At 45.0% G+C, this 25,477-nt stretch overlaps 1 protein-coding gene across 7 annotated transcripts in view; it reads left to right on the forward strand.

Annotated features, from left to right (window-relative positions):
- Nucleotides 1-25,477, forward strand: part of MYLK (myosin light chain kinase) — a 281,125-nt gene that overhangs the window by 136,107 nt on the left and 119,541 nt on the right. For 6 of the 7 annotated variants that reach the window (XM_086675230.1, XM_086675227.1, XM_086675228.1 and 3 more), the window contains 5 exons: nt 5,842-6,049; nt 21,146-21,194; nt 22,045-22,210; nt 23,145-23,310; nt 25,392-25,410. In XM_086675230.1, coding sequence (XP_086531356.1) covers nt 5,842-6,049; nt 21,146-21,194; nt 22,045-22,210; nt 23,145-23,310; nt 25,392-25,410 — 608 coding nt within the window. The remainder of the gene's footprint in view (nt 1-5,841; nt 6,050-21,145; nt 21,195-22,044; nt 22,211-23,144; nt 23,311-25,391; nt 25,411-25,477) is intronic. The other variant, XM_086675231.1, reaches the window with a different exon arrangement.

Raw genomic sequence — 25,477 nt, forward strand, 5'->3', positions numbered from 1 at the left:
CTCACGGCTCATGACTTCTTTTGTCTACCTACCTTCTCAGCTCTCTAGCATCCCACTGGGCGGCCTGTTTTCACCCTGGCCTCAGTGCAATCCTGGTTTCTCTCCTCTTGGTCTCCCTCCATCTCCAACAGGGGCGGACTCTCAGATACATCTCCTGCCCGACTTGGCTGATAACATCAGCCTTCAGTTGTGTGGGCTTGCAGTGTGCATGTGGAGACAGGCCTGACCAGAAACAAAGGACTTGCAGGAGATCATCAAAAACAGCAAAATCACCCCCTGTCTACCACTCCCCAAGCTAAGAAGACAGACATGCTGCCCCGAGTCTTGCCAGGGTTGTGGAGACAGGGAGCTTATCGCTCCTCTGGCCTTAGGCTGTGGTAGGCCATGGTAGCCTGTCCTGAGCACCTTGGAATAGACTGAAAGCCCTTCACACATGGCAGAGAAAAATCAAGAGTCTTAGTGCCTTTAAGAATGTTTCATTTTCGGTCATTAAGTAAATTTCAAAACAGCACCAGCTTTTGAAAAAATGTCTCTCGAGTATAACAGGTGGGTGTAACATAGCAGCTGAGCAACTGCCCGCTTTCTCCTCATCTCCCAACACATACAGAATGAGCCCCCATTCCCTCTACAGGCCTTTTGAGGACATAAAGGTTCGTGAGGACATTTTATGGAACTGGAGCACAGTTTTACTATTTTAAATTATTATAGGGGTTATGGTTATTCTATCTTTATTTTTATGACAAGCTGTTGGTTATGCTCTTGATTTATTTGATCCCAGGCTTTTGTTCAAGAACACAACCTCCAATTAAATGTGGTTACTGTGGCAAAAATATGATTCTCCTTAGAATGACCCTCTGTGGGGCTGTTTCCAAAAACTCATTATGGTGAAAAGGCAAGGCTAGCTGTTCATGTTCGTGAGCATGTCTCCTTGTGGTCACTTGGTTTTCCTGTATGGAGGATTAGAGGGTAGGAAGGCTGTGGGCTGGACAGAGGAGACTAGAGGGAGAGACAGGAAGCTAAGTGGGTCACTATTCAGAAACATACTATCTCACAAACGGCCTTAGGTATCAGGAGCTGTTTTCTCTTCTGTGAAAGAAGGAATACAACCTGAAGAGGCTAGGTAGCTAAGCCAGTCCCAGGACTCAGGCCTCAGGTCTCAAGCTGCCCTCCCTGTATCACACTGAATGTCCTGGGGGGTGTCTTGGGCACACGTATGGCACTAATCCAGTCTATCTTAGACTGTTCACATTGCCATAACAGAAATACCATAGACTTGGTGGCTTAAACAACAGAAATTTATTTCTTACAGTTCTAGTGGCTGGGAAGTTCAGGATCAAGGCACCACTAGATTCAGTGTCTGGTGAAGGCTTGCTTCCTTGTTCTTGCTGTGTCCTCACATGATGGAAGAGGTGAGGGAGCTTTTCACTATCCCTTTTCTAAGGGCACTAATCCCATTCATGAAGGCTTCAATTTCAGGACCTAATGACCTCCCAAGGGCCCTATCCTAATACTATCACATTGGCAGTTAAATTTCAACTTATGAATTTGGAGGAACACAAGCATTTACTCTATAGCACTGCCCGATTGTTACTCTGGGGGAACATCCAAGACTTGTTTTTGGCCTGGCCATATCTTTTATGAACTCTTTGACTTTTTCTCAAAGTGGAGAGCAGATATTACTTTAATGAGAGATTCAGGGTCTATTAGAGAAAGAAAAGACACTTATCAGTGCTTTAGGTTCTACAGTATTTGTCCTACCAAAAACATGAATTTACAATGAGGAATAGAAAGATCTCCACTTAATGTGCCATTTACTGACTAATCGTCTACTTCTTTGGGCCTCTTTCCTCAGCCCTTTGGACTTAATAATATGATTGGCTTTGTGTGCTGTGTCACTGACACTCTTGGAGCCCTACCCAGACCCCCTTCCCCAGACCAGTATACCCATTCCTAGACACTGTGTTGGCTAAGGGTTCACAGATGGGATTCCCTAAGCCCTTATTTTGGGTTCTGCTTCTGGATACCCCAACCCAAGACACTTCGCTCTTAGTGTTGCAAGAATGAAATGAGATTCTGTATGTGAAGGCCCTCTAAAAACTGAAGTATCAGTGGGTGTTTAGTGTGACCTGGGACCAAACTGCAAAATTTCTAGCTGTGGGTTCTTGGCTGAAGGTTCGTGATGAAGGTGGATAAGGCACCCAGGGAAGGCAGGGCTGTTGTCTTGTATCCCAAAGGTGTGAACCCAGGCTTCTCTCTTTTTCTCACCCAGGAGTCCAGGATAGTGGACAGACAGTAAAAATGGGTTTACATAAAGCTGATTGTCTTTAAGTAATGTTAGGTAGTGGTGGGAGGTTTTTCTCATATTAGGAAGATAAGAATTGGAGTTGCAAATCATTTAGACCTTGGAACTGAACAAGGTCCCAGAAATCCTTGTGTGTGCTTCAGGTGCAAGGTGCTACAAAAGTCCTGCTACAAACTGCAACTTTCTAAGAGGTGCCAGTTTCAGCATATTTAAAAATTCCTGGATATTTATTTTAACAGGACATTTCAGGGGTAAATTGGCAGAGGAGGAGAGGGTGGTGTAGAAAGCAAGAGGAACATTGAAAGAGGGAGCTGGGTCCCTGAGGTCTAGAATACTTGCAAAGTCCCAGTTAATCATTGATGCCCCAGGGCCTGATGGGCCACCAGAGGTGGCCAGGCTGCAGGGGGCCAGAGTACTTGCTAATGGAATGCTAGCGATGCCTTTGGTGCAGTTAATGATTTATCTCCTCCCATTACAGTGTTCTGCACTCCCTTTCTGTGACACTGTCAGGAGGCTAATCATCTTCTGGAGGTTAGGCTGGCTGTGTCTAACAGAGTGGAGGAGAAGACCATGGTGGTTTGCAAAATCACTATAGTACTTCCAACGGGCTGGGCTTCCTTTTGTAGGAAAGAGTGTCTTTCATTAGTTGTTTCCTAAAAATATGTTTTAACAAAGTAATTGTTGTCTGATGTTCCTTTGTGTGAACCTTTGTGCCAAGATAGCGTCACAGGATGATGTGATTTTATATGGGTACACAACATTTATCACCATCAAAGTTGCATAATGTTTATTTGCAGAGTGCTTTTATTTCCATTGCTAGATTTAAGTACCTTGAGGGCCTTGACAGATTAATGAATGTTTATATATTCGTTATACATAGTAATATAAAAGAAATACATATATTCATTAAAATTTTTTTTTCTACTTCACAAAGGCCAGCTATGTTACTTGCAGAAATACCAGAAAATACTCAGTAAAGAAAAAGAGGACAGACCCAGAGATAACCACTGTTAACACTTTGTTTCATATTATAATAGATGTCAGACCTTATCTGTCCAAGTGAATGTGGCCCCCTTCAGCACCATCAACCTTACAATAGGACTTGAGGGGCACCTGGGTGGCTCAGTTGGTTGAGAGTCTGACTGTTGTTTTTGGCTCAGGTCATGATCTCACTGTTTCTGGGTTTGAGCCCCAAGTCGGGCTTTGTGCTGGCAGTGCAAAGCCTGCTTGAGATTCTCTCTCTCTGCCCCTCCCCCACTCTCACTCGCTGTCACTTTCAAAACAAATAAGCTTTAAAAAAAAGAAAAAAGGGTGGCTCAGTCAGTTAAGCATCCAACTTTGGCTCAGGTCATGATCTCATGGTTCGTGAGTTCGAGCCCCGCGTCGGGCTCTGTGCTGACAGCTCAGAGCCCTGGAGCCTGCTTCGGATTCTCTGTCTCCCTCTCTCAGTGCCCCTCCCTTACTCACTCTCTCTCTCTCTCTCTCTCTCTCTCTCTCTCAAAATTAAAAACATTAAAAAAATTAAAAAACAAAAGATAGGACGTGAGTGTTTTGGTGAAGCTGCAGTGTCTTCAGGCATTGTTTTCTGCTTCAGGGGGAAGTGACTTCAGAATCTGAGCATTCCCTCACAGATACTCAGTCTCTGTCACGAATATGGTTTAGATTTCAATGAGAGAGGGATTTTTTGTTTCCAGAAATTATAGATAAGATGGGTAGGATTGATTTGAAGTTTTGATTTCGTTTTTTTGTTTTTTTGCGTTTTTCATGGAGGCCAGACTACACATTAGGGAGGATGGGGAAGCAGGCCTTGTGAGGTTCATAAAGTGGCATTGAAGGGATGACTATGGAATAACCAGAGAGGGGATTATTCACGTTGGGGCTTTTTTCTCTGTGATTCCAGGCTTCCTTTCCTAGGAAGACATTTGCATGCTGGCTGCTGAGAAATGGGTTTGAGGATGAATTGATGGCTGGATGCCTGGGAATGGAAATGAGCACAGTCCAAAGACAGCTCCTGAAGCTGTTAGCATGGTTGTTTCTGCATTGGCGTGCTTAGGGGAGTCGCTGTGTTTGGATGCCGATGTGCAATGCATGTACCTGCTTTCCCCCTCTCTCCTTTGTACCGATATAGCATCTCTCTGACCTTGCTGGGGATGTGAGGAGGATTATTGCTATAGGTCATTGAAAGCTCTCTTTGTAAATGCAGTTTGGGGTCATCCAGCAGATTGTGGTTTTGTCCCATCCATGTCCATTCTCTTTTGTCTTGCAGTGGATACATGGGTAGGAAAAAAAAAAAAAAAGCTGTTGCTACCACCAGTTTATAATGCAAACGTTTTCTTTCTCGGGAGATTTTTGTGATGTTTTCCATGCATTTTCCAGTGCTAAAATCCCTTAATTCTGGGTCCAAGGCTGTGCATCAATGGGCCGGTCTGAATCCTGCTCCTCCAAAGATGAGTCTATTCTGAAGAGCCTGTTGAGTTTCAGGGGTTGGAGGGCCCTTGGGGAAACTTCTTTCTCTGAAACTCAAGGTGATTTCTTTTCTTGGAATTTGTCCCTCTTAATCTTCCCGTCTTTGGGGAAACATCTCTCTCTGAACAAGTTACTATAAGGCTACAGGTACTTAGGAAAGTGCTTACCACTTGGCACTCAATAGATGTTGGCGGCTGTTATTAGAGACAGCCGTCTAGAGCTGCACAGCTCCATGAACACATCAAGCAGAAACACATGTGTTGTAACTTTTCTAGTACCGCATTAAGAAAGTGAAAAGAAGCAAGTAACATTCATTTTAACAATATATTTTACTTAACATGTCAAAAATACTATATTTTCTATGTGTAATCAACATTTTTAAATGATCAAGATAATTTTCCATTCTTTTGTTCGCACTAAGTCTTCAAAACTGGAGTGTAATTCACACTTATGGTGTAGCTCAGTTAGGACTAGCCCTGTTTGGAGTGCTCCGTTGCCATGTGTAGCTACCATGGCTACCAACCCCGGGTGACTCCAGTCTGGAACCTTGCCACTCAGGGTGAGTTCTGGAGACCAGAAGCATCAGCACCATCTGAGACCTTGTCTGAACTGAAGAATCTCTGGCTCCACCCCAGACCTAGAGAAGCAGAATCTGCATTTTAACAAGTGATTTATTTGAATATCCAAATGGGAAGCCCTGGTCCAGAATGCCCAGGCTTAGTCCCCACCCCCTGAAATTTTGATTTAATCTATCCAAGGTAGGAGCTGGGCACTAGTATTTTTTTTAAAGCTTCCCCTGGTGATTCTAATATGTAGCCAGGCTTGAGTCACTTGCATAGTGGGCTCTGGAGCCAGGATGCCTGGCTCTGCCCCTTTCTACCTTTGAGGCCTCGGAAAATCTACTGAAAGACTCTCCGTGCCTCAGTTTCTTCATGCCATGAAAGTAGTATCTGCTCCAAGGGATGTTATGAGGATTAAGTGGTTAATACGTGCAAAAGCACCCAGAACAACACCAGGCACATAAGAAGCACTCCTTAAGTATAAGCTCTCACCCTTTCTTCTTTTCCTTGAAGGTCCGGGGTTACCCAGAGCCCCAGGTGACGTGGCACCGAAATGGGCAACCCATCACCGGTGGGGGCCGCTTCCTGCTAGATTGCGGTATCCGGGGGACTTTCAGCCTTGTGATTCATGCTGTCCGTGAGGACGACAAGGGAAAGTATACCTGTGAAGCCACCAATGATAGTGGTGCCCGCCAGGTGACAGTGGAGTTGACTGTAGAAGGTGAGTTTCAGGAAGCGAGAATCATGGTGGGAGATGAGCTGTCAGTCTCCCCAAGGCCTGCAGCTCCTGTTTCTGCCCCTCTCGGGCACAAGAGAAACCCACAAGGGAAAGCGTGCCGAGCTCTGAACTCAGGAACTTTTAGTCTAATGGGGGAGATGTGGTTCCTGAGAACAAGGGAGGAGACACGGTCAACCTCACATCACCTCACTTTCCTGCTCTAGCCTTCCTATGGCTTCCCCTCACACTGTGACTGAGACCAGACTGGCCCCACCTGGCTCTCCAGACTCATCAACCACTCCTGGCCAGGCTCCCTCCACTGTGGTCAAGCTGTCACCTCCCTGCTCCCCACCGCCCTTCCTTCAGCAAGCCTCAGGGCCTTCTCCTGCCGTTCCCTGTCCTCCTTCAGGTCTCTGTTTCCAGGTCCCCTCCTTAGAGGACCCTTTCTGACCACCCTAACCCCAGAACTCTCCGTCTTCCCACTCCCCCTGAACCTCTAACTAGAAATGCTGGGAAGAGAAGGACTTTATATTGTTTTTACTGTATCTCTAGCATCTAGAAAACTTCCTGGCATAGGATAGGTACTGAAATATTTGGAGAATGAATGAGCAGTGTTTCTTATCATCATTATAAAGTAATACTTGCTCATTTATAAAAATTTTGTAAAACTCAGAAAAATATATAGGAGATAAACATACCAATGTGTTAACACTAATTATTTTGTCTTCCTTTTCCTCTCTGTACTTAAAAAATTCTATCAACTTTATTAACTGTAAAACTTCCAGGAAAAACATTGACCATAAGTAAAACTGTTTCTTTTGCTGCTAGTGTATCCCCCATGTGCTGAAGCCCTTCCACTGAGGAGAACATTTCCAGTTCAGGCCATTGGCTGCTGCTTAAAGGCCTGATGTCTGAAAGGACATGGGGGTTTGTCAGACCCTCAGAGTTATGACGAGGCTCCCTTGACCTCAGCTTATAAGCCTTTCCAGGGGCTTATAAACCAGAGGGTCAGACTCACTTTCTCCTCTCTCAGGAGACAGTCTTCCCCACCTGGTTTTGAGGGACACTGTATGAGAGGATTAAGGTAGCCAGGGAAGGTTCCAGAGGGGGTGAGGTGCACCTGGGCCAATGTTTTCCCTGCTTCCCTACATCACTGAAAGACAGGCTGTTTCACAGAACAGAATGTGCATAGTTTGGATGCTTTCCCCAAATTATTTAACTGAGTGACTCATTCCTTTTAATGACCTTCAAGTGCCTGTGGGCAGGAGCATTCCAAATGGAAAGTGGCACCTGATCAGAGTCTCTGAGTGGCCCTCATCTTGGACAGTTCTGGTGCTGTGCTTTCCCCTACATTATGCACTTTTTCAATATCCATAAATAAAAATTACTTTCCCCCCTTGTATTAGTCAACTCAAGCTGCCATAACAAAATACCACAGACTGTCTGGCTTAACTAATAGAAATGTATTTTCTCACAGTTCTGGAGGGTGTGTTTGGTTTCTGATGAGAGCTCTCTTCCTAGCTTGCAGATGGCCATTGTGTCCTCATATGGCAGAGAGAGAGCACCAGTGTCTCTTCCTCTTCTTATAAGGGCAACAGCATTGAACCTTTATCACCTCTGTGGCCTTTTCTCCAAATACAGTCACACCGAGGGGTAGGACTTCAACATATGAATTTGGGTAGACACAAAAGTTCAGTCTATAATACTCCTTTTCTGACTTTCTGTTTATTGCCGGGGAAATGGGGAATTATGAGTCAGAGATCCAAGGTTCTGGTCCCAGCTTTCACCAATCATATGTGTGACTTTAAACCTCTGGACCTCTGTTCCTACAGAATAAAGGGTTTAAATTCAGTGATCTCTATATCCTGGGCTAGCCTTTGTTTTCTGTGATCCATTTTAAAGGAATGGAGTTGGTTAGGCACGCAGAGGAGGTACCTAAAACCCAAGTAATATGAAACCTTTTTTTTCAACTCCCACTTTTGAGGAAGTTAGAGCTGATGATCTACTAAAATTTTTTCCTGCATAATTGAGATGTGGGCAACAGAAAGGAAATAAGACAGGAGAGCTACAGAGGAAGGAGAGAAGACTAAGGCTCTCAATCCTGTCCCCTCCCATTTGGTTTTAATTTGGGAAGATTTAGGCTCAGACCACTTGAGACGTTTTAGGTTCTAATCCTAGGAGATAGAGAATGGCCTAAAAGCTGCAGCGTCTTTAAATGTGAATGGCCGTGTATGCATTCTGCTTCTGCATCAAAGGGCCATTTCAGCTGTGGCTTAGGACCACCCTATAGATCATGGGCCTGGTGGGAATGGGAATTCTTACAAAGGGGATCTAGCAGCCACCTGCCTTCTCACCAGCTCTGTGCTAGGCTTCTTACTTGGAAAGATCAGAGGTCCTGGAATTAAGAGTACAATTCATATGTGAAGACTCTTGACCCCCTAGTGGTCAGACTCAGAAGGCAGCGTTGTTAAATGGTCTTGGAATTTAATTCCACTCATTTCTAACTATGGGGAATTTCTCCTTTTGGAGCCTTATTTCCTTTTCTGTACACTGGAATTAACAGCTACCCCACAGAGCTGTGTAAGGATCAGTGCAGCATTGGAAAATAGTAGGTACTGGGTAAATGTAGCCTTGTGATATTTGAACCCAGTATCAACATCCTGAGCACTACTTCCAGAGAGAAATGCTTGCATGGAGAATAGATGAATATGCTCTCTCGTCTGGTTGCCTGTTTGGTCACCAGGCCAGGAAACATACAACATCCTCTATGAGCACAGACGCCTTAACGATAGGACCATTCATACAATGACCTTATGTAGTGGAATGCAGCCCCAGTGTGAGCCCTGGAAAGGCTCCCCGCAGCCAGTCCTGACACGCACCCACCTCCAGGGGGTTGGTCACAGGGACTTGCCACAGAGCAAAGAAGAGAGACAGCTCCTGCCCTCTGGGAGCTTTCCTTCTAGTCTCGGGGCCACAGGCCTGTTCTCCAGCACAGCTGTCCATAGAAATATAATGTGAGCCGTGTATGGAATCTTAAGTTTTCTAAGCCATGTATAGAATCTTAAGTAGCCACGTTAAAAAAAAGAGGTGAACTCACGCCAGTCAGAGTGGCCAAAATGAACAAATCAGGAGACTACAGATGCTGGCGAGGATGTGGAGAAACGGGAACCCTCTTGCACTGTTGGTGGGAATGCAAATTGGTGCAGCCGCTCTGGAAAACAGTGTGGAGGTTCCTCAAAAAATTAAAAATAGACCTACCCTATGACCCAGCAGTAGCACTGCTAGGAATTTACCCAAGGGATACAGGAGTACTGATGCATAGGGACACTTGTACCCCAATGTTTATAGCAGCACTCTCAACAATAGCCAAATTATGGAAAGAGCCTAAATGTCCATCAACTGATGAATGGATCAAGAAATTGTGGTTTATATACACAATGGAGTACTATGTGGCAATGAGAAAGAATGAAATATGGCCCTTTGTAGCAACATGGATGGAACTGGAGAGTGTGATGCTAAGTGAAATAAGCCATACAGAGAAAGATAGATACCATATGGTTTCACTCTTATGTGGATCCTGAGAAAGTTAACAGAAACCCATGGAGGAGGAGAAGGAAAAAAAAAAAAAGAGGTTAGAGTGGAAGAGAGCCAAAGCATAAGAGACTGTTAAAAACTGAGAACAAACTGAGGGTTGATGGGGGGTGGGAGGGAGGGGAGGGTGGGTGATGGGTATTGAGGAGGGCACCTTTTGGGATGAGTACTGGGTGTTGTATGGAAACCAATTTGACAATAAACTTCATATATTGAAAAAATAAAAAGAAAGAAAGAAAGAAAGAAAGAAAGAAAGAGGTGAAGACAATTTTCATAAAATATTTTCCTTAACCCAATATATCCAAGATACTAACATTTCAGCATATAATTAGTATAAAATTATTAATGAGATATTTTACAGTCTTCAGCCTTTGGGGTATATTTTACACTTACAGCACATCTTGATTCAGATTAATTGTATTTCAAGAGCTCAATAGTCACATATGGCTAATGCCTATTGTTGGACAGCACAGTTCCAGAAGCTCGCATTTAAATAGGGATAAACAAGGCTTAGCAGGAAAAAAAAAAAAAGGAAAGAAAACCCACCTTATATGAATAAGGTGGTGAGTAGTCCTGGGCAATGACATCCACAGAGTGAGTCTAGAACTTGGGGTGGAGTGAGGGGTTGTGCTGAAATGACAGAGGTGCCCCATACTTGGTGGTCTGAGTTTTGTGTTGCAGGGACCAAGGATTCACTTAGCTCATTTCAAGAAATAAAGGGTTCATTTTAAGACTTGAGCTCAGGAGCCCAGGGTAAGCCAAACTGGCAGGCCCAGAGGAGATCCAGGCCTCAGGATGGCCTATACTCACCTTACAGGATTGTTTGGTGCAAACGCAGGGACACACGAATCCCCCTAGGAAACTTGTTAAAAATGCAGGTTCTGATTCCATGGGTCTGGAGTGGGAGCCTGAGTGTCTGCCGTTGTAACCGGTCCCAGAGGATGCCCATGCTGCTGGTCCATGGATCACACTTTGAGTAGCAAAGAAGGATTCAATTACCGATGTGATATCTTTGGCCTAATACAGTAATTCTCAAATGTGAGCATGTATCAGAATCACCTGAAGGATATTTCTGAAACCACAAAATGCTAGGCCTTGCCCCAGAGTTTCTGATTTAGGAGGTTGGGATGGGCTCAAGAATTTTCACTTATAACAGTTTTCTTGGTGATGCTGCTGCTGCTGATACTGCTGCATACTGGGACCAATACTTTGAGAACCAGTGGGCTGGTGCTTATACCTATGGTTAGGGTACTCCAGAGAGACAAATAGATTGTACATATATATGTGGAAAGAGATTCATTACAAGAAATTGGCTCACGTGATTGTGGAGGCTGACAAGTCCCAAGATGGGCAGTCAGCAAGCTGAAGACCCAGGGGAGCCAACCCTGTAGTTCCAATCCAAGTCCAAAGGCCTGAGACCCAGGGGAGTTGATGGTGTCATTTCAGTGCAAAGGCCGGCAGGCTCAAAACCCAGAAGAGTTGATATTTCAGATGGAGTCAACAACAGAGGAAGAACCCATGTCCCAGGTCAAAGGTAGTCAGGCAGGAGGAATGCCTCCGTATTTGAGGGAGGGTCAGCCTTTTCATTCTATTCAGATCTTCAACTGATTAGATGAGGCCCACCCACATTGGAGATGGCAACTGTTTTACTCAGGCTACTGATTTCAGTGTTGATCTCATCCAAAAACACCCTCACACAAACATCCAGAATAGTGTTTGACCAAATATCTAGGCAACCTTTGTCTCAGTAAATTGACAAACAAAATTAACCATCACATCTACTAAATACTTTATTAGAATATTCCTGAATTATTTCATGGAATCTGATTAACATATTTCTCTTTTTTAAGCTATTCATTAGGAATATCAGCTAAGTAACACAAAGCTTCTATGAGAGTTAACAGTGGTATATGATATGGTCTGGAAAGGCAGAATGGGAACATGTGCACATAGGTTGTGAGAAAGCAGCCACAAAGCCAAGAAAAGACATGCAGAGACCAGGTATAATATAGCCAGAGCTAACTCTCAAACCATCCTTCCTCCATGTTTCTGGCAAGATTGGGATTGGTCATCCTTGGGACAGGTGCCACCATGTTCCAACCTGCACTGGTTACAGGTAATGGGCAGGTAATGGGTATAGAACATGGCTGCAGGTGGTTGTCACTTTTGCAGGCCTGTGGTCATGGCAGGTGTCACTAGGGTGCGGCTTATACTCTGCCAGTGTGATTACAAATGGAGCCTTCTTTGACTTTCAAAAGAGTCCCAGTGTAGATAATAAATTACATGGTTATCCTAGCCACGATTGACGTGTCCGGTGCAATGGGCAGTGAGAAAGCTATAAAGGTAATGTTGAGAAATGAAGGGTTATTTTAGGAGAAGAGGAGTAGCAAGAGCAGTAGTTTCAGAGGACGTAGATAAAGTTTACTTTCGTCTCTGAAACATACATTCCAGTCCATTGACCACTCTGCATTAGAATGCAGTGAACAGTTTTGGGGGCGCCTGGGTGGCTCAGTCAGCTAGCTAGGCATTCGACTCTTGATTTCGGCTCAGGTCGTGATCCCAGGATGGTGGGATCGGGCGCTGCGGAGCTCCTTGCTGAGCATTGAGCCTGTCTAGGATTCTCTCTCGCCCTCTGCCCCTCTCCCATGTGCACCTGCTCTCTCTCTAAAATAATTTTTAGGGGCGCCTGGGTGGCGCAGTCGGTTAAGCGTCCGACTTCAGCCAGGTCACGATCTCGCGGTCCGTGAGTTCGAGCCCCGCGTCAGGCTCTGGGCTGATGGCTCGGAGCCTGGAGCCTGTTTCCGATGCTGTGTCTCCCTCTCTCTCTGCCCCTCCCCCGTTCATGCTCTGTTTCTCTCTGTCCCAAAAATAAATAAAAAAACGTTGAAAAAAAAATTTTTTTTTAAAAAATAAAATAATTTTTAAAAAATGTGAGGAACAATTTTTTTTTAAGTAAATTTTAAAATAATGAATACGTGTTCACTGGGGAATAGATTTGGCCAGGAGCTCCCTCCTCTTGGGGAGTTTTCTTTGAAATAAGTAGGAGGGTCAAAAACCTAGCTTCCCCCCTCTTTTTTGGACCCAGCCTTGGCCATCACTCTTTCTTCTCTCTCTGTTAGGTACCCCATCCTTCGTGCAGATTCCTCCTCCTCTGCCTCCTTCCACTGCCCTGTGCACCACTCTGCTCCTGTCTGTGTTAGGCACTGGAGACAGAGCAGAGCAGTTCAGACAGAGTAGCTGCCTCCTTGGAGTTATTGGGAAAGAGAGACTATAACTAAGTAACAAATATAACTTTGGCAGTAGAATTAAGAGCTCAATGACCATGTGTGAGAAAGAGGGCCAGGTAGCGGGCTGCCTGGAATGTGACGGTGGGACAAAGAGTGACCTCATGTCCTGGGATTTAAGGGAGAAGAGTGGCCCTGGGAACTCAGAGCTAACCGAAGGGTGCGGGAGCTCAAGTGTGTATTCTCATTTCCCCGTCTGTCGTTACTTGAGGGCTTCTTCCTGACGTGGACTCTCCATCCCTCTGGCTTGGCCTCTATGTGATCCACATCTGGTCCTGAGACCAGAAATAAAGCACCAAAAAGTTGTGGGAGTATTTGCAGACATGTTTTAGAGTGGGAAATAGCGAGACAGTTAGTGGGGTCAGCAGAGAGAGGATATGTCTGGAGAGGCAGGCAGGACTTAGACCCTGGTGACGGAAAGCCACTGGAGGGTATCAAGGAAGAAAATAACACGATTTGATTTGGGCAAAATATCTCACTGAAGGGTGTGGGGTGGGGTGGGCGGGGGGGTGGACGGGGTGCAGGATGCCATTGGTTTCCTGTCTTTAAGCATCGATTTTCTGGAAATTGAGAAAACAGTTGTTTCCATTTCCCCATAGAAAGCATTTTCCAGATCCAAACTGGAGAGATCAGTGTGCTGGATCTTTTAATGGCATGCCGGCCAATGAAATGATAGAAAGCCGCTCCCCTCTGCCCCTCACCTCCACTTTGTTTGTTTAGCACTTGTTCCTTTATCCCAGAAAGATACGGATTTTCCTCAGTTCCTCCCTAATCCACACCACTGGCTGGCTCAGTGGGTGCTAAGGGCTGTAGGGGTTTGCTTTGCCTTTTAGTTGCCCCTCTTCCAAACAAGGCTTGTGCTCCTGTGGTCTGCCCGGCTTTCCTCTTCCAGAAGGTCGGCCTCCTGCTCACCTCCTACCCAAGCACACTTCCCACTTGCCCCAGCCTCCCCGGCGCTGCAGCCTCCACTCTCTATACCCCCATGAAACCCCTGTCCCGCAAGCCAAGGCCCCCTGACAGTGTGGGAGAGAGAGGGTCAGGCGGCAAGCTGCTGGGAGTTTGGCAGCAGAGGGGACAGTGACCCCATGTCATGGGACCTAAGGGAGAAGAGTGGCCCTCATGACTGCTACTCCAGCTATACTGGCACCACTGACACCCGCTTTCCTGGGGGATTTTGAATTTGTAGGAAATGCTCCTGTGCCACATTTTTTTGCCACTACCCTTTTGTAGGGACAGATTTCTCAGATCCCCTTTATTTTCACATTGGATTAGATTGATGACATAATGGATTTTGAGCCCATGTCTGTTTACAGCGGCTGAGTCTTAAATCATTGTATTCCTCAAGAATGCCTGTTGTGCCTCTCCTTGTGTGTGTTTGCCTGTGTGTGCTCTTATTTCTTTTGTACTATTTTTTTTATATCTACATCTCCCACCTACCTAAAGATCTGTAATCATATTTCCCATTGACATTCTGTATAAACTCAGTTTATAACACTCCCTGATGCCCCTTCCTTTTTTGTAGGAGCATATGCCCTATCTAGGGGCACCTGGGTGGCTCAGTCGGTTAAGCATTCAACTTTGGTTTAGATCATGATCTCACAGTTCATGAATTGAAGCCCTGTGTCGGGCTCTGTGTTGACAGCTCAGAGCCTGGAGCCTGCTTGGGATTCTGTGTCTCCCTCTCTCTCTTCTCTTCCCCTGTTTGCTCTGTCTCTTTCTGTGTGTCAAAAATAAATAAAAAACATTAAAAAAAAATTCAGCAGCACTTGGGTGGCTCAGTCGGTTAAGCCTCCGACTTTGGCTCAGGTCATGATCGTGCCATTCCCAAGTTCGAGCCCCACATCAGACTGTGTGCTGACAGCTCAGAGCCTGGAGCCTGTTTCAGATTCTGTGTTTCCCTCTCTCTCTGCCCCTCCCCCATTCACGTTCTGTCTCTCTCTCTCTCAAAAATAAATAAACATTAAAAATTTTTTTTTTTAAATTTCAGCCAGGATTTTAAAAGCTCTGAGTTTTTGTCCATTTCTGTCTCATCAAAGTTAACAATAAAAATGTGTTAGAAATGAACATTGTTCTTTCTGCCCCACAGATCTCTTGGTAGTGAAACAGTTGTGTGTCAAGACGGCCTTGGCAGAAGCCTCACTTACTTGCTATGTGGAAGAGCCACATGCAAATCATTTGGTCTCCTTTCTGCTCCTGAAGGGTGACTTCCAAACCCCCTTCACCTTGACTCCCTTTCCTCCTTTATTTTCACCCTCCCCTCTCCTTTCCCCTCTTTCCCCCTACACGGTATTGCTAGTGCCCCTGACTGGCCCGGCTTTGTCCCTGCTGACATTGCCCCCTTTCACGGGTCTCACTCCTCCCCATCTCCGACCTGTCCCCAGCCCTTAGCCAGCAATCCATGGCTCTCATCAGACTGTATTGAATGTGCTGACTTTGTGCTGGGCTCTCAGGGCAGCAAGAGAGTTCGGTATTGCTCTCAAGAGACTGACTTTCTTGACCTCACATTTCATTATTATATTGCAGTTATGATTCAACATGTGGGTGTATTTATGAGGTGCTGACTTTGTGCGGTGCCATGTGGGAGACAGAGTACTTTGTTGGACCCTTTCTGCAGGAAGTTGGTTGGTCAGATAGGACCTAGGCTCATTAAAAGCTAAGTCAAAGCAGAACTCCAGCCAAGGCAGCACGGGTTTATTTGCCCAATAATCGGCACATGGGCTTTGTAAACTCAGAGAAGAATGAGACCCCTGGAGGCTAAAATAGTCTGCGATGTCTTCTTGGAGGACAGACTTGGGCGAGTCCTGGAGGAACGAGTCAGATTTAGGCACAGATTGGGATTCCGAAGATGAGGACGGGAGGAAAGAGGAGAGAGTTAGTGACACCATACACACAAGCACGTACACCACACACACACATGAGCACATGCACACACACACATACACAGTCTTGTGTTTTTCATTTTCTCTACCCCAGTGCTCTGTAACCTGTCTTGCTTTGTTATCTTCCTTTAAGGTCATTTCATGCTTTTTTTTTTTTTTTTTTTTTTTTTTTTGTATATAACATGTCTGTTCTGCCATTTATCCTAACACTACCTTTCTTTAGGCTATATTAGCATTTTTCTTTTTATTTTTTTCTCTCTTTATTGAGAAATAATTCTTTCTTCAACTCTTTTATTTTTCAGTTGTCCACCTGTTTACCTGTGTCCTTTCATTTTCCTGGACTGCTCGTACAGTGCTTTTCTACATCATTTGCTTTTAAATCCAAATATGCCCATGAATCGGTGTGAGCATCTGACCTCATCGTGTCTTCTAGTGCACCTGAGCATTTACATACTGAAATAGTCATGGTTGGACATTTACATATTGAAATCAGTATCATTATAATTTATTTTCCCTTAATATTTTAGTTGGGGCTTTATATTTTCTTCTTGAGATGAAATATGGGAGTTAGCAGTAAACTTTAATTTAGGATGGCACAGGGGGCATTACTAAATATCTGTTATAAAAAATGGGCATTTTTTTCTGATAAAAACCACTGTTTGAGGGCACTTGGGTGGCCGAGTCAGTTCAGCATCCGACTCTTGATTTTGGCTCAGGTCATGATCTCATGGTTTGTGAGATGAGCCCAGTGTCGGGCTTTGCACTGACAGCGTGGAGCCTGCCTGGGATTCTCTCTCTCCCTCTCTCTCTCTGCCCCTCCCCTCATCTGTAAATGAATAAATAAATAACTTCAAAACAACAACAACAACAACAACACTGTTTTAAGCAGTCCTTAAAATCCACTCTGAAGTTGCCTGCAAAGTAGGGCATCTGCTCCCTGGTTTGCCTAGAACAATCCTGGTTTACTTTTGTTGTCCTGGCAGAATTATTACTTATGTCACTTCCAGTGCAGAGAGTCCCTGTCTGGGTGATAGTTATATCATCACGTACTTTGGAAGCATCACTTCTCCTTGCCATCTTGTCGGCAGCATTCTCTGTCTCAACCCGGTCTTTATGTGTCCTTTAACAAAAAAACCCTCGTTCCCTCCACTGTTGAACTTTTCACTCCTAAAACCTGCCAGCGTTCTCTTTTACTCGTCCTTGAAAAATCTAAGAGAACTGGTTCAATATTTTCAGTGCCTTGGCCTTTTCTTCCCCCCTCACTAACTCGATCCTGTCTTCACCAGTTCTCTTAACCTACTCTTCTATTTTTGGCATTTCCATCCTAATCCCCTTTCCACTTATTTTCTTCCCTAGCCTTACTGTTCTGCCAGATTTTCATACTTTCACAAAATTAATTTTGCCTTATCTGACAACTTGCAACTTCAAATTTTTGCCTATAAATAGACCTTGTTGGTTATTTTAGCCCACATTCTCTTTTGGTTTTGATGTCCACTCTCCAGTGTTAACTCACATTAAAATAAGCACTCTGTTCCATTTCTAGCTGCCTGCTTGGTGTGTTACCTTTGGATCATACCATAAACTGCTCTCACCCTGATATAAAAGTTCCTCCAGACAGCATTCTTTTCCTGTTCTTTTAGGCAGTGCCATATTTTTGCTCTATTTTTTTTTAAGTAATACAGGAATTTTAGCCTTTGGATTAAGATGTTTAGCTCCCAAGAGTCTTAAAAATGCTTAGCCTATTTTTTTTTATTGTGGTTAAAATACACATCAATTTACTATTTTCACCATTTTAAAGTGTACAATTCAGTGGCAGTAAGTACATTCACCATATTGTGCTACTGTCACCACCATCTAGTTTTAATTTTTTTTAATGTTTATTTATTCTTGAGAGAGAGAGAGAGAGCAGGGGAGGAGCAGAGAGAGAGAGAGAGACAGATTCCAAAGCAGGCTCCAGGCTTTGAGCTGCAGCTCAGAGCACGACACGGGGCTGGAACTCATGAGCTGTGAGATCATGACCTGAGCCAAAGTCCGACGCTCAACCAACTGAGCCACCCAGGCACCCCACCACCATCTAGTTTTAAAACTATTCATCATCCTGAACAGAGACCCCCCCCCCCCCCCGGCATCCCCACTGAGCATTTACTCCCATCTGCCTCCCCCAGGCCCTGGAGAGCCACTAATGTGCATTGTCTCCATCCATTTGCCTCTTCTGAAATTTCATATAAATGGAATCACATATATTTTTTTGAGTCTGGCTTTTTTCACTTGGCGAATTTCCTCAGAGTTCATCCGTGTAGTAACATGTACCAGTACTGTATTCCTCTGTATGGCTGAATAATATTCCATTATAGGAATAGACCACATTTTGCATATCCATTCATCAGATAATCAGTCTAATTTTTATCAAATCTTTGCTCCGAGATGAAATGAGTGATACAGTAGCATGATGAGGGCAGTGAATGGTACATAGATATTTTTCGGAGGGCGTCTCAGCGATTGGGTATGTGGCTAATACCATGGTGTTAGCCGATAGTAGTCTTCTGTTGGGGTAGCAGAATCTTTTTCCTTTTTTGGCTTTCTTTCTCCATCTGCCCCTTCTTTTTTTCCCCCCTTATTTTTGGTAACTAGATTACATTTTGTTTTTTCTTTACCATTATATTTATAGGTTTCAAAAAATACAGCTGAATAAATTACTCATAGTTCTCCCACCCAAAAATAATTACTATTAATAATATTTTGATGTATTTTCTTCTGGTTGTTTTCCTGTGCTTGGATGCTTTATTTTTTCCTAGTTAAGATCACATTGAGTTCATAATATTGTAGGATGCTCTCTCTCTCTCTCTTTTTTTTTTTCCATAAAGTTCATTTATTTTACAAGAATTTGAATCCTACAAGGATTTGGGCACTGTTCTGGATACTTCTGATGAATGAATAAGAAGTTCTGGTGGGGAGGGGCGCCTGGGTCGCTCAGTTGGTTAAGTGTCTGACTTTGGCTCAGGTCATGACCTCACAGTCTATGGGTTCGAACCCCACATGGGGCTCTGTGCTGACAGCTCAGAGCCTGGAGCCTGCTTCAGACTCTGTGTCTCCCTCTCTCTTTCATTCCTCCACTCATACTCCGTCTCTCACTGTCTCAAAAATAAATAAGCATTAAAAAAATTAAAAAAGAAGAAGTTCTGGTGGGGATATGGTTTGGGAGTCATCAGCTTATAAATGATATCTAAAACTTCCTGTGGTGGGGGGGGGTGGGGAGGGGGGGAGAATCAGCAGTGCACAACTAGGACCCACTCAGCCATGCGGGCCCTCCCACGTGCAAAGGTGGAACAGAGAAGGTGGTTGACGAAGAGTAGGCACCTGGCAAAAGCCAGAGGGTCTGGAGGAGCATGTACTTGGGAGTGGAATAGCCCCATGTCAAATGCTGTTGAGCACCTGAGTGATGGGGGACAGAATTATCCATTGCGTCTGGCAAGACAGTAGTCAGGATGAGTTCATTAGAGTACAGAGGATCATAGCCCACCCAAGTGAAGTATGCCGAAGAGCAAATGATAAAATACTGCAATGTATTTCTGCATGTTTCATATATTCTTAAACATAATCTTGTGGCAGGATAAGATGTTCAGTTGTACACTTTACTTAACCACTTATTATCTTCCTACTGTGTGACATTTATAGTTTCTAATTTTTACTGTTACCAAGAAGACTGAAATGAAAAGCTTTGTAAACTTTCTTTTCTACTTTTAGCATCACTTCCTTTGATTTGGAGGCACAGAAAGGAAGGTGCTGGTCTAAGACCAGAGTCTCTTTAGAGCTTATGATTCTTTTTTTTTTTTTTTTTTTAATTTTTTTTTTTCCAACGTTTATTTATTTTTGGGACAGAGAGAGACAGAGCATGAACGGGCGAGGGGCAGAGAGAGAGGGAGACACAGAATCGGAAACAGGCTCCAGGCTCTGAGCCATCAGCCCAGAGCCCGACGCGGGGCTCGAACTCACGGACCGCAAGATCGTGACCTGGCTGAAGTCGGACGCTTAACCGACTGCGCCACCCAGGCGCCCCATAGAGCTTATGATTCTTATTCGCTCCAATACTTTAAAAAAGGACTGAATGCTTTGCCCTTCCTCCAAAGGTGTCTGAGGGGCCCCAGCATCTTGATTGCAATTGTCAGTTGGGTCCTCCCAGAACAAGTTTCTCCTTTTATCTGCTTAGAAGTTCTTTTAACCTTGAATAGACTATTGAATGGCAAGAACCAAACCCACATTATGGAATGAAAACTATACACAATTCACTGAATAGTTGTGTTAAACAGAAATACATGTACAATAATTGACAATCCACTGGAACCTTAACTTACATGTGATGCTGGTGTTAGCTGTTAATCCTTTTCCACGAAGGTTCATTCATCCGTAAACCTGATATGGCCAAGGGAAATACGCAGTCTCCATTCCCGTGTTCCTGTGCCTTCCTACAGATGTGATCGGTGCTAGAATTTAAGGAAGTTTACCCCTCTTCCAGTAAACACCCTGCAGATTTCCCATTGCAGCTGCCTGCTGATATTCAGGGAATGACTTCCACACCTTCTATGTGTGCCTTGGGCAGGGTTTTATAAACATTCCCAGGTTGTGGCAAAAAGAGAACAACTTCCAGGCTGATCACCATCTCGGAAATGTCCTCCTTTCCCAAACCTCCATATTCCTGAAAAACACCCCACCACTTTAAAGTCACTTCCTGGTCACATTAGGAGTTGTCCCACCCCAGTAGCAGCTGCCTGACTGGGTTTGCTATTTAACTGCTTCCTGTCCACCTTACCGAGGACCTGTAGTATCCACGGTGCTGCTGATGCAGATTCTGGTGAGGTGCTGGTGGCAATGTTGATTGTATCAAATGTGAATAGATCTAGTGTGAGAGATGCGTGTGCATCTCCTTCCCTTCAACAGGCTCATCTTCTGGAGAGGCCCTGGATCGCCACAGATAATCCCCTAAGTAGAAGGTCCAGTGGCATGGGATAGTTCAGCAGAATGGTTGAGTGTTCTACAACAGGCACACCTGGATGCATTTCTGCACTATTACTGGCTCTGTGACTTGGGCGAGCAACTTAACTTTTCTAAATCTCTTTTTTCTCGTCTGTTTAAAACATAGAAGGATAATGTAGTACCAGCCTCCTTAAATGATGTTATGTCAAGTGCCCACCATAGTGCCTGGCCCAGGACAGGCTCAGTCGGGGTGAACTGTTTCTGTCAGTATCCCATCCCCACCCCTGTTGTTGACTCTTCTGACTTTCATTGCTCTGAGTTGGTGGCTCAGACCTGACTCTTCAAGCCTCTCTCTCTTTGTTTTCTACTTGCAGGGACCTTTGTGAAGAAGCACAGTCAGCCTGTTGTTTCCAAAACCTTGGGGTAAGTTGTGGAATGTTCAAACCAAGGGAAGGGCCAGATTGGCTTTTCCTGCTGACCTGGCAGAACCAGGTCTAGGGTGTGAGTATTCTTAGACATCCTGGGCTATAATAACTTAACACAGGAGCCTACAGGGATGTGAGGTGGCCCTCACACAATGCCTGTGGATAGCCCCTTTGACTGGTTCAACTGCTAAATGCTGAGGAAGAAGTGGCCATAGTCTGCAGGGATCACTGACAATCAAGGCAATAGTCAGAAGATGTAAGTAAGCAGACCTAGAAGAGGCAATCAATATGTGACACCTCTTATGGAAAGTAAACCTGTATTGGTAAAGATAAGTAACAGTTGCTGCTATAACAACTTATATCAAAGTCCACTTAGATATTCTTGAACAGGTGGAAAGCCTTGCCATCATCTTTCAGGGACCCAGGCTCCTTCCTTCTTATGGTTCCATCATCTCTTGGCCTTGGAGCTTCTCTTGGATCTTCTGCATCTAGAGAGAGAGTGTGGAGAATCTCACAGGCGGTTTTTGTGGGTTGAGTTGAGAGGTGGCAAACGTCACTTCTGCTTGCAGTCTGTTGGCCAAAACCCAGGCTTTTGGCCAGAGCTCAGTAGAATTCAGGTATACCTTACTTCAAGGGAGGCTCTAATATGAAGTCTGGTTGGATGTTCAGGAGGTAGAAGAAATAGGCTTTGGTGCCACAGACGTTTCCAGAGGGTACATGAGAAATGTGTTTAAGGCACGGAATTGGGAAGGTTGCCCTTTGCTGGTATCTGACCCAACTTAAGTGACGTGGGTGGAGGGCAGAGAGAATATCTGAATTGCTACTGCACTCTGCTGATTTCTTTCCAGGGACAGATTTGCAGCCCCCGCGGTGGAGACCCGTCCCAGCATCTGGGGAGAGTGCCCACCGAAGTTTGCTACCAAGCTGGGTCGAGCCGTAGTCAAAGAGGGACAGATGGGACGGTTCTCCTGCAAGATCACTGGCCGGCCCCAACCCCAGGTCACGTGGCTCAAGGTGAGGTTTTATCTGCCCCAACTCTGGCCCAGGCCTGGGGACCCTGAATGTGGAGGGTTAGACCCTTGGACCGACAGGAGTCTGTCTTTCCAATCAGTTCCTTCTGTTTCAACTCTAGTCGTTCTCTAGGGTTCTCTGTAGGTCAGTAGTCATGCTTCTTCTTGCCCCTATTTGCACACTCTGCCTCTGTTACTCAGCCATCAATGTCCTATAATCCATATACTCCCCAAACAGCATTAAACTTCTGAGTCAGTACAGACATGACCATGTCAAGAGAGTGGAATTTGAAGTCATGAGACTAGGTTTCAAGCCACAGCTCCATCATTCATGAAACATGTGATGCTGGGCAAGTCATTTGTCTCTTGGAACCCTGGTCTCCTTATCTGTGAGGCAGAGATGATCCCACCTATCTCAAAATACTGTCTGGAGTATTTCATTCAGGGCTGGACAAGGTGAAGGCAGAGCAGAGGAGAGGGGGAACAGGGCCTTGAGGAGACGTGGGGAACATTTGGGGTCAAGGCCTGCGAGAGTCGCTTTCATAGATGGAACTCCTGGATGAAAATGAGTGATGGGACACTTTTAGCTATTTCCTAATTCTCCTGGACTGACCCTGGAAAAAGAATAAAGGAGAGGGAGGCAAAGCAGAACCAAAGTGAGGAATGTAGGATGTCTTAGGCTCCTTTGGAACTAGGGCTCCTTTGGAACAACTTCCATATGCCTGCTCTAAGCTGGACCTGATGCCGCACCACACACATAGACCTCAAGTCAGGGCCCTTGGATTGTCCAAGGACTCCTCTCTGAGCACATTGACAGAGCCCAGAGCAAAGGGTTCTGCCTGTGCCTGGTGTCTGTCCCCCCGGGACTGGCAGGAGATAGGATAGTGCCAAAAGGTAAACAGGTTTCTCTGACCAAACTACCCTCTGCCCATCCACAGGGAGATGTTCCCCTGAAGCCAAGTGCCCGTGTATCTATGTCTGAGAAGAATGGAGTACAAGTTCTGGAAATCCATGAGGTCAGCCGAGATGATGTGGGAGTGTACACGTGCCTGGTGGTGAATGGGTCGGGGAAGGCCTCCATGTCGGCCGAGCTTTCTATCCAAGGTATCGACTGGTGGGCGGGCCAGTGCAGAAGGCCCCTCCTAGAAGGAGCTGCTGTTCATTACAGATCTGTGTGACACTGACCCGCCCACATACCCATGCCTTCCCTAGAGGCGAGATCTTGAACTTAGTCACTGCACTGTGCCCCACGCCTGTGTCTGCAGCCTTTTCTTCTTGCTCAGACTCCTTTTTGTATCTCTAATTGCCACTGGAAAAGTCGACGTTGCTCATGTCTCACCATCACCTCAACTTTAACCTGCCTAAGATTTAACTTATCATCTACTCTGTCCTTCTCTTCAAGTCTTCCCTCAACTTAACTCTTTCTACCCCTGGATTCTGCTTTTCTTTCTCACCCGGGCTGGGCATTTCAGCATCTCCTTTGACTCTTGCCTCCTCCTTGCTGTAGGCATCGGCCCCTGTCAGTTCTCCCTAGGAAATCTCTTTGAATATGTCTCCTCTTTGCATTCCCCTTGGCTCCGCCACATCCAGCCTGTGGAAGCAGGAGTGTGGGCAGGGAAGGGGATTGGCATCACTCCGCAGAGTGGGAACCTTGAGCAAGGTGGGATTTGGGGGGGTCAGGGAGAGAAATGACCTTCAATCTCCTCTTCCTGTCTCAGAAACGATTCCTCCTTGCCGTCTTCACCATTGATGTCTCAGGTGTTTTTCTCAACTCACAGAGAGTTCTACGTTGCAACCCAGGACATAATATATATATATAAACATATCAAACCAAAACAAGTTTCATAAAACAATCCCGAGTTGTACTATGTACAGTATGTGCTGGTATTCTCTATTCCATCCTATACTATCAAAAGTCCTGGTCCTGAAAGAAGTAGACTTTACAGCTCACCATGGGATGGAGACTCACTGTTGGACATTGAGAAGAGTGATTTAACCACTCCCTCTACTTGCCCTAGCACTGAATTAAAGAACTGCTCCCTTCTCAGATTCTTAATGGCAAAATGATACGTTGCCTGGGATATGTTTTAAAATACTCCCGGGGGAACCTGGGTGGCTCAGTCGGTTAAGCGTCCAACTTCGGCTCAAGTCATAATCTCATGGGTCATGAGTTTGAGCCCCATATCGGGCTCTCTGCTGTCAGAGCAGAACCCACTTCAGATCCTCTGTCCCCCTCTTTCTCTGCCCTTCCCCTTCTGGTTCTCTCTCTGTCTCTCTCTCTCTCAAAATAAATAAACTTATTAAAAAATACTCCCAGAAGAAATTCCTCTAAAAACCAAAACAAAGAGGGATAAGAAAGACTGGTAAAATGTCACTAGTTTTTAAATCTGAGTGATGGCTTTCTGAGTTTGTTATATCCTCTCTACTAGTGTATGTTTTGAAATTTTCCAAAATAAAATTTTTAAAAAATAATGTGGCAGGAAAAAATATATGGTATTTTTTTCTCTTTGAGGAACTGACTGTATTTTTTTTTTCAATGTTTATTTTTGAGAGACAGAGACAGAGTATGAGCGGGGGAGGGGCAGAGAGAGAGGGAGACCCAGAATCCAAAGCAGGCTCCAAGCTCTTAGCTTGTCAGCACAGAGCTGGACGCAGAGCTCAAACTCACAGACCACAAGATCATGACCTGAGCTGTTGGATGCTTAAACGACTGAGCCACGCAGGCACCCCATCCCTGTATATTTTTAAAGCAAGTACTTGTGAAAACTGGTCACTTTGGGAAGTTTGTTTTCTAGGGCCATATGTAAGTTAAACTGTTTGGGTTTGAACTTTTCAGATGTTTATTTTTGTTTGTCCCATAATTGGTTTCCTTCTGTGGCTAGTGAACAGGACAGGTCCCGTGGCACAGAGTATGGCCACTGAGGCCACCATAGATGGCCCAGGGAAGCCCTGGAAATGTTGACATTGTCTCAGGGGAGGGCTCAGAGGAGCTCATCAGATCTACTTGAGTAGTTCAGGACCAGGAAGCTGAGGGAGTGAGGGAGGTAGGAGTGGAGGTGAGGGGCAGAGTGGGAGCTGGGGACGTGAACACTCCATAAGAAATGAAAAACAGTGTTGTCTTATCACTTTCTCCTCTCGGTACCTGTAATATTCCACTAACAGTCTACCCCTCTCCCTTTTTCCAGGTTTGGACAATGCCAATAGGTATGTCTAGGCTTGTAGTCGTTGTTTCCATCTTGGGATGCCCTGCAAGAAAAGAGGTTGTAATGGA

This window comes from Puma concolor, chromosome C2 (genome assembly GCF_028749965.1).
Source record: "Puma concolor isolate L17-30 chromosome C2, mPumCon1.1.hap2, whole genome shotgun sequence".
NCBI classification, from domain to species: domain Eukaryota; kingdom Metazoa; phylum Chordata; class Mammalia; order Carnivora; family Felidae; genus Puma; species Puma concolor.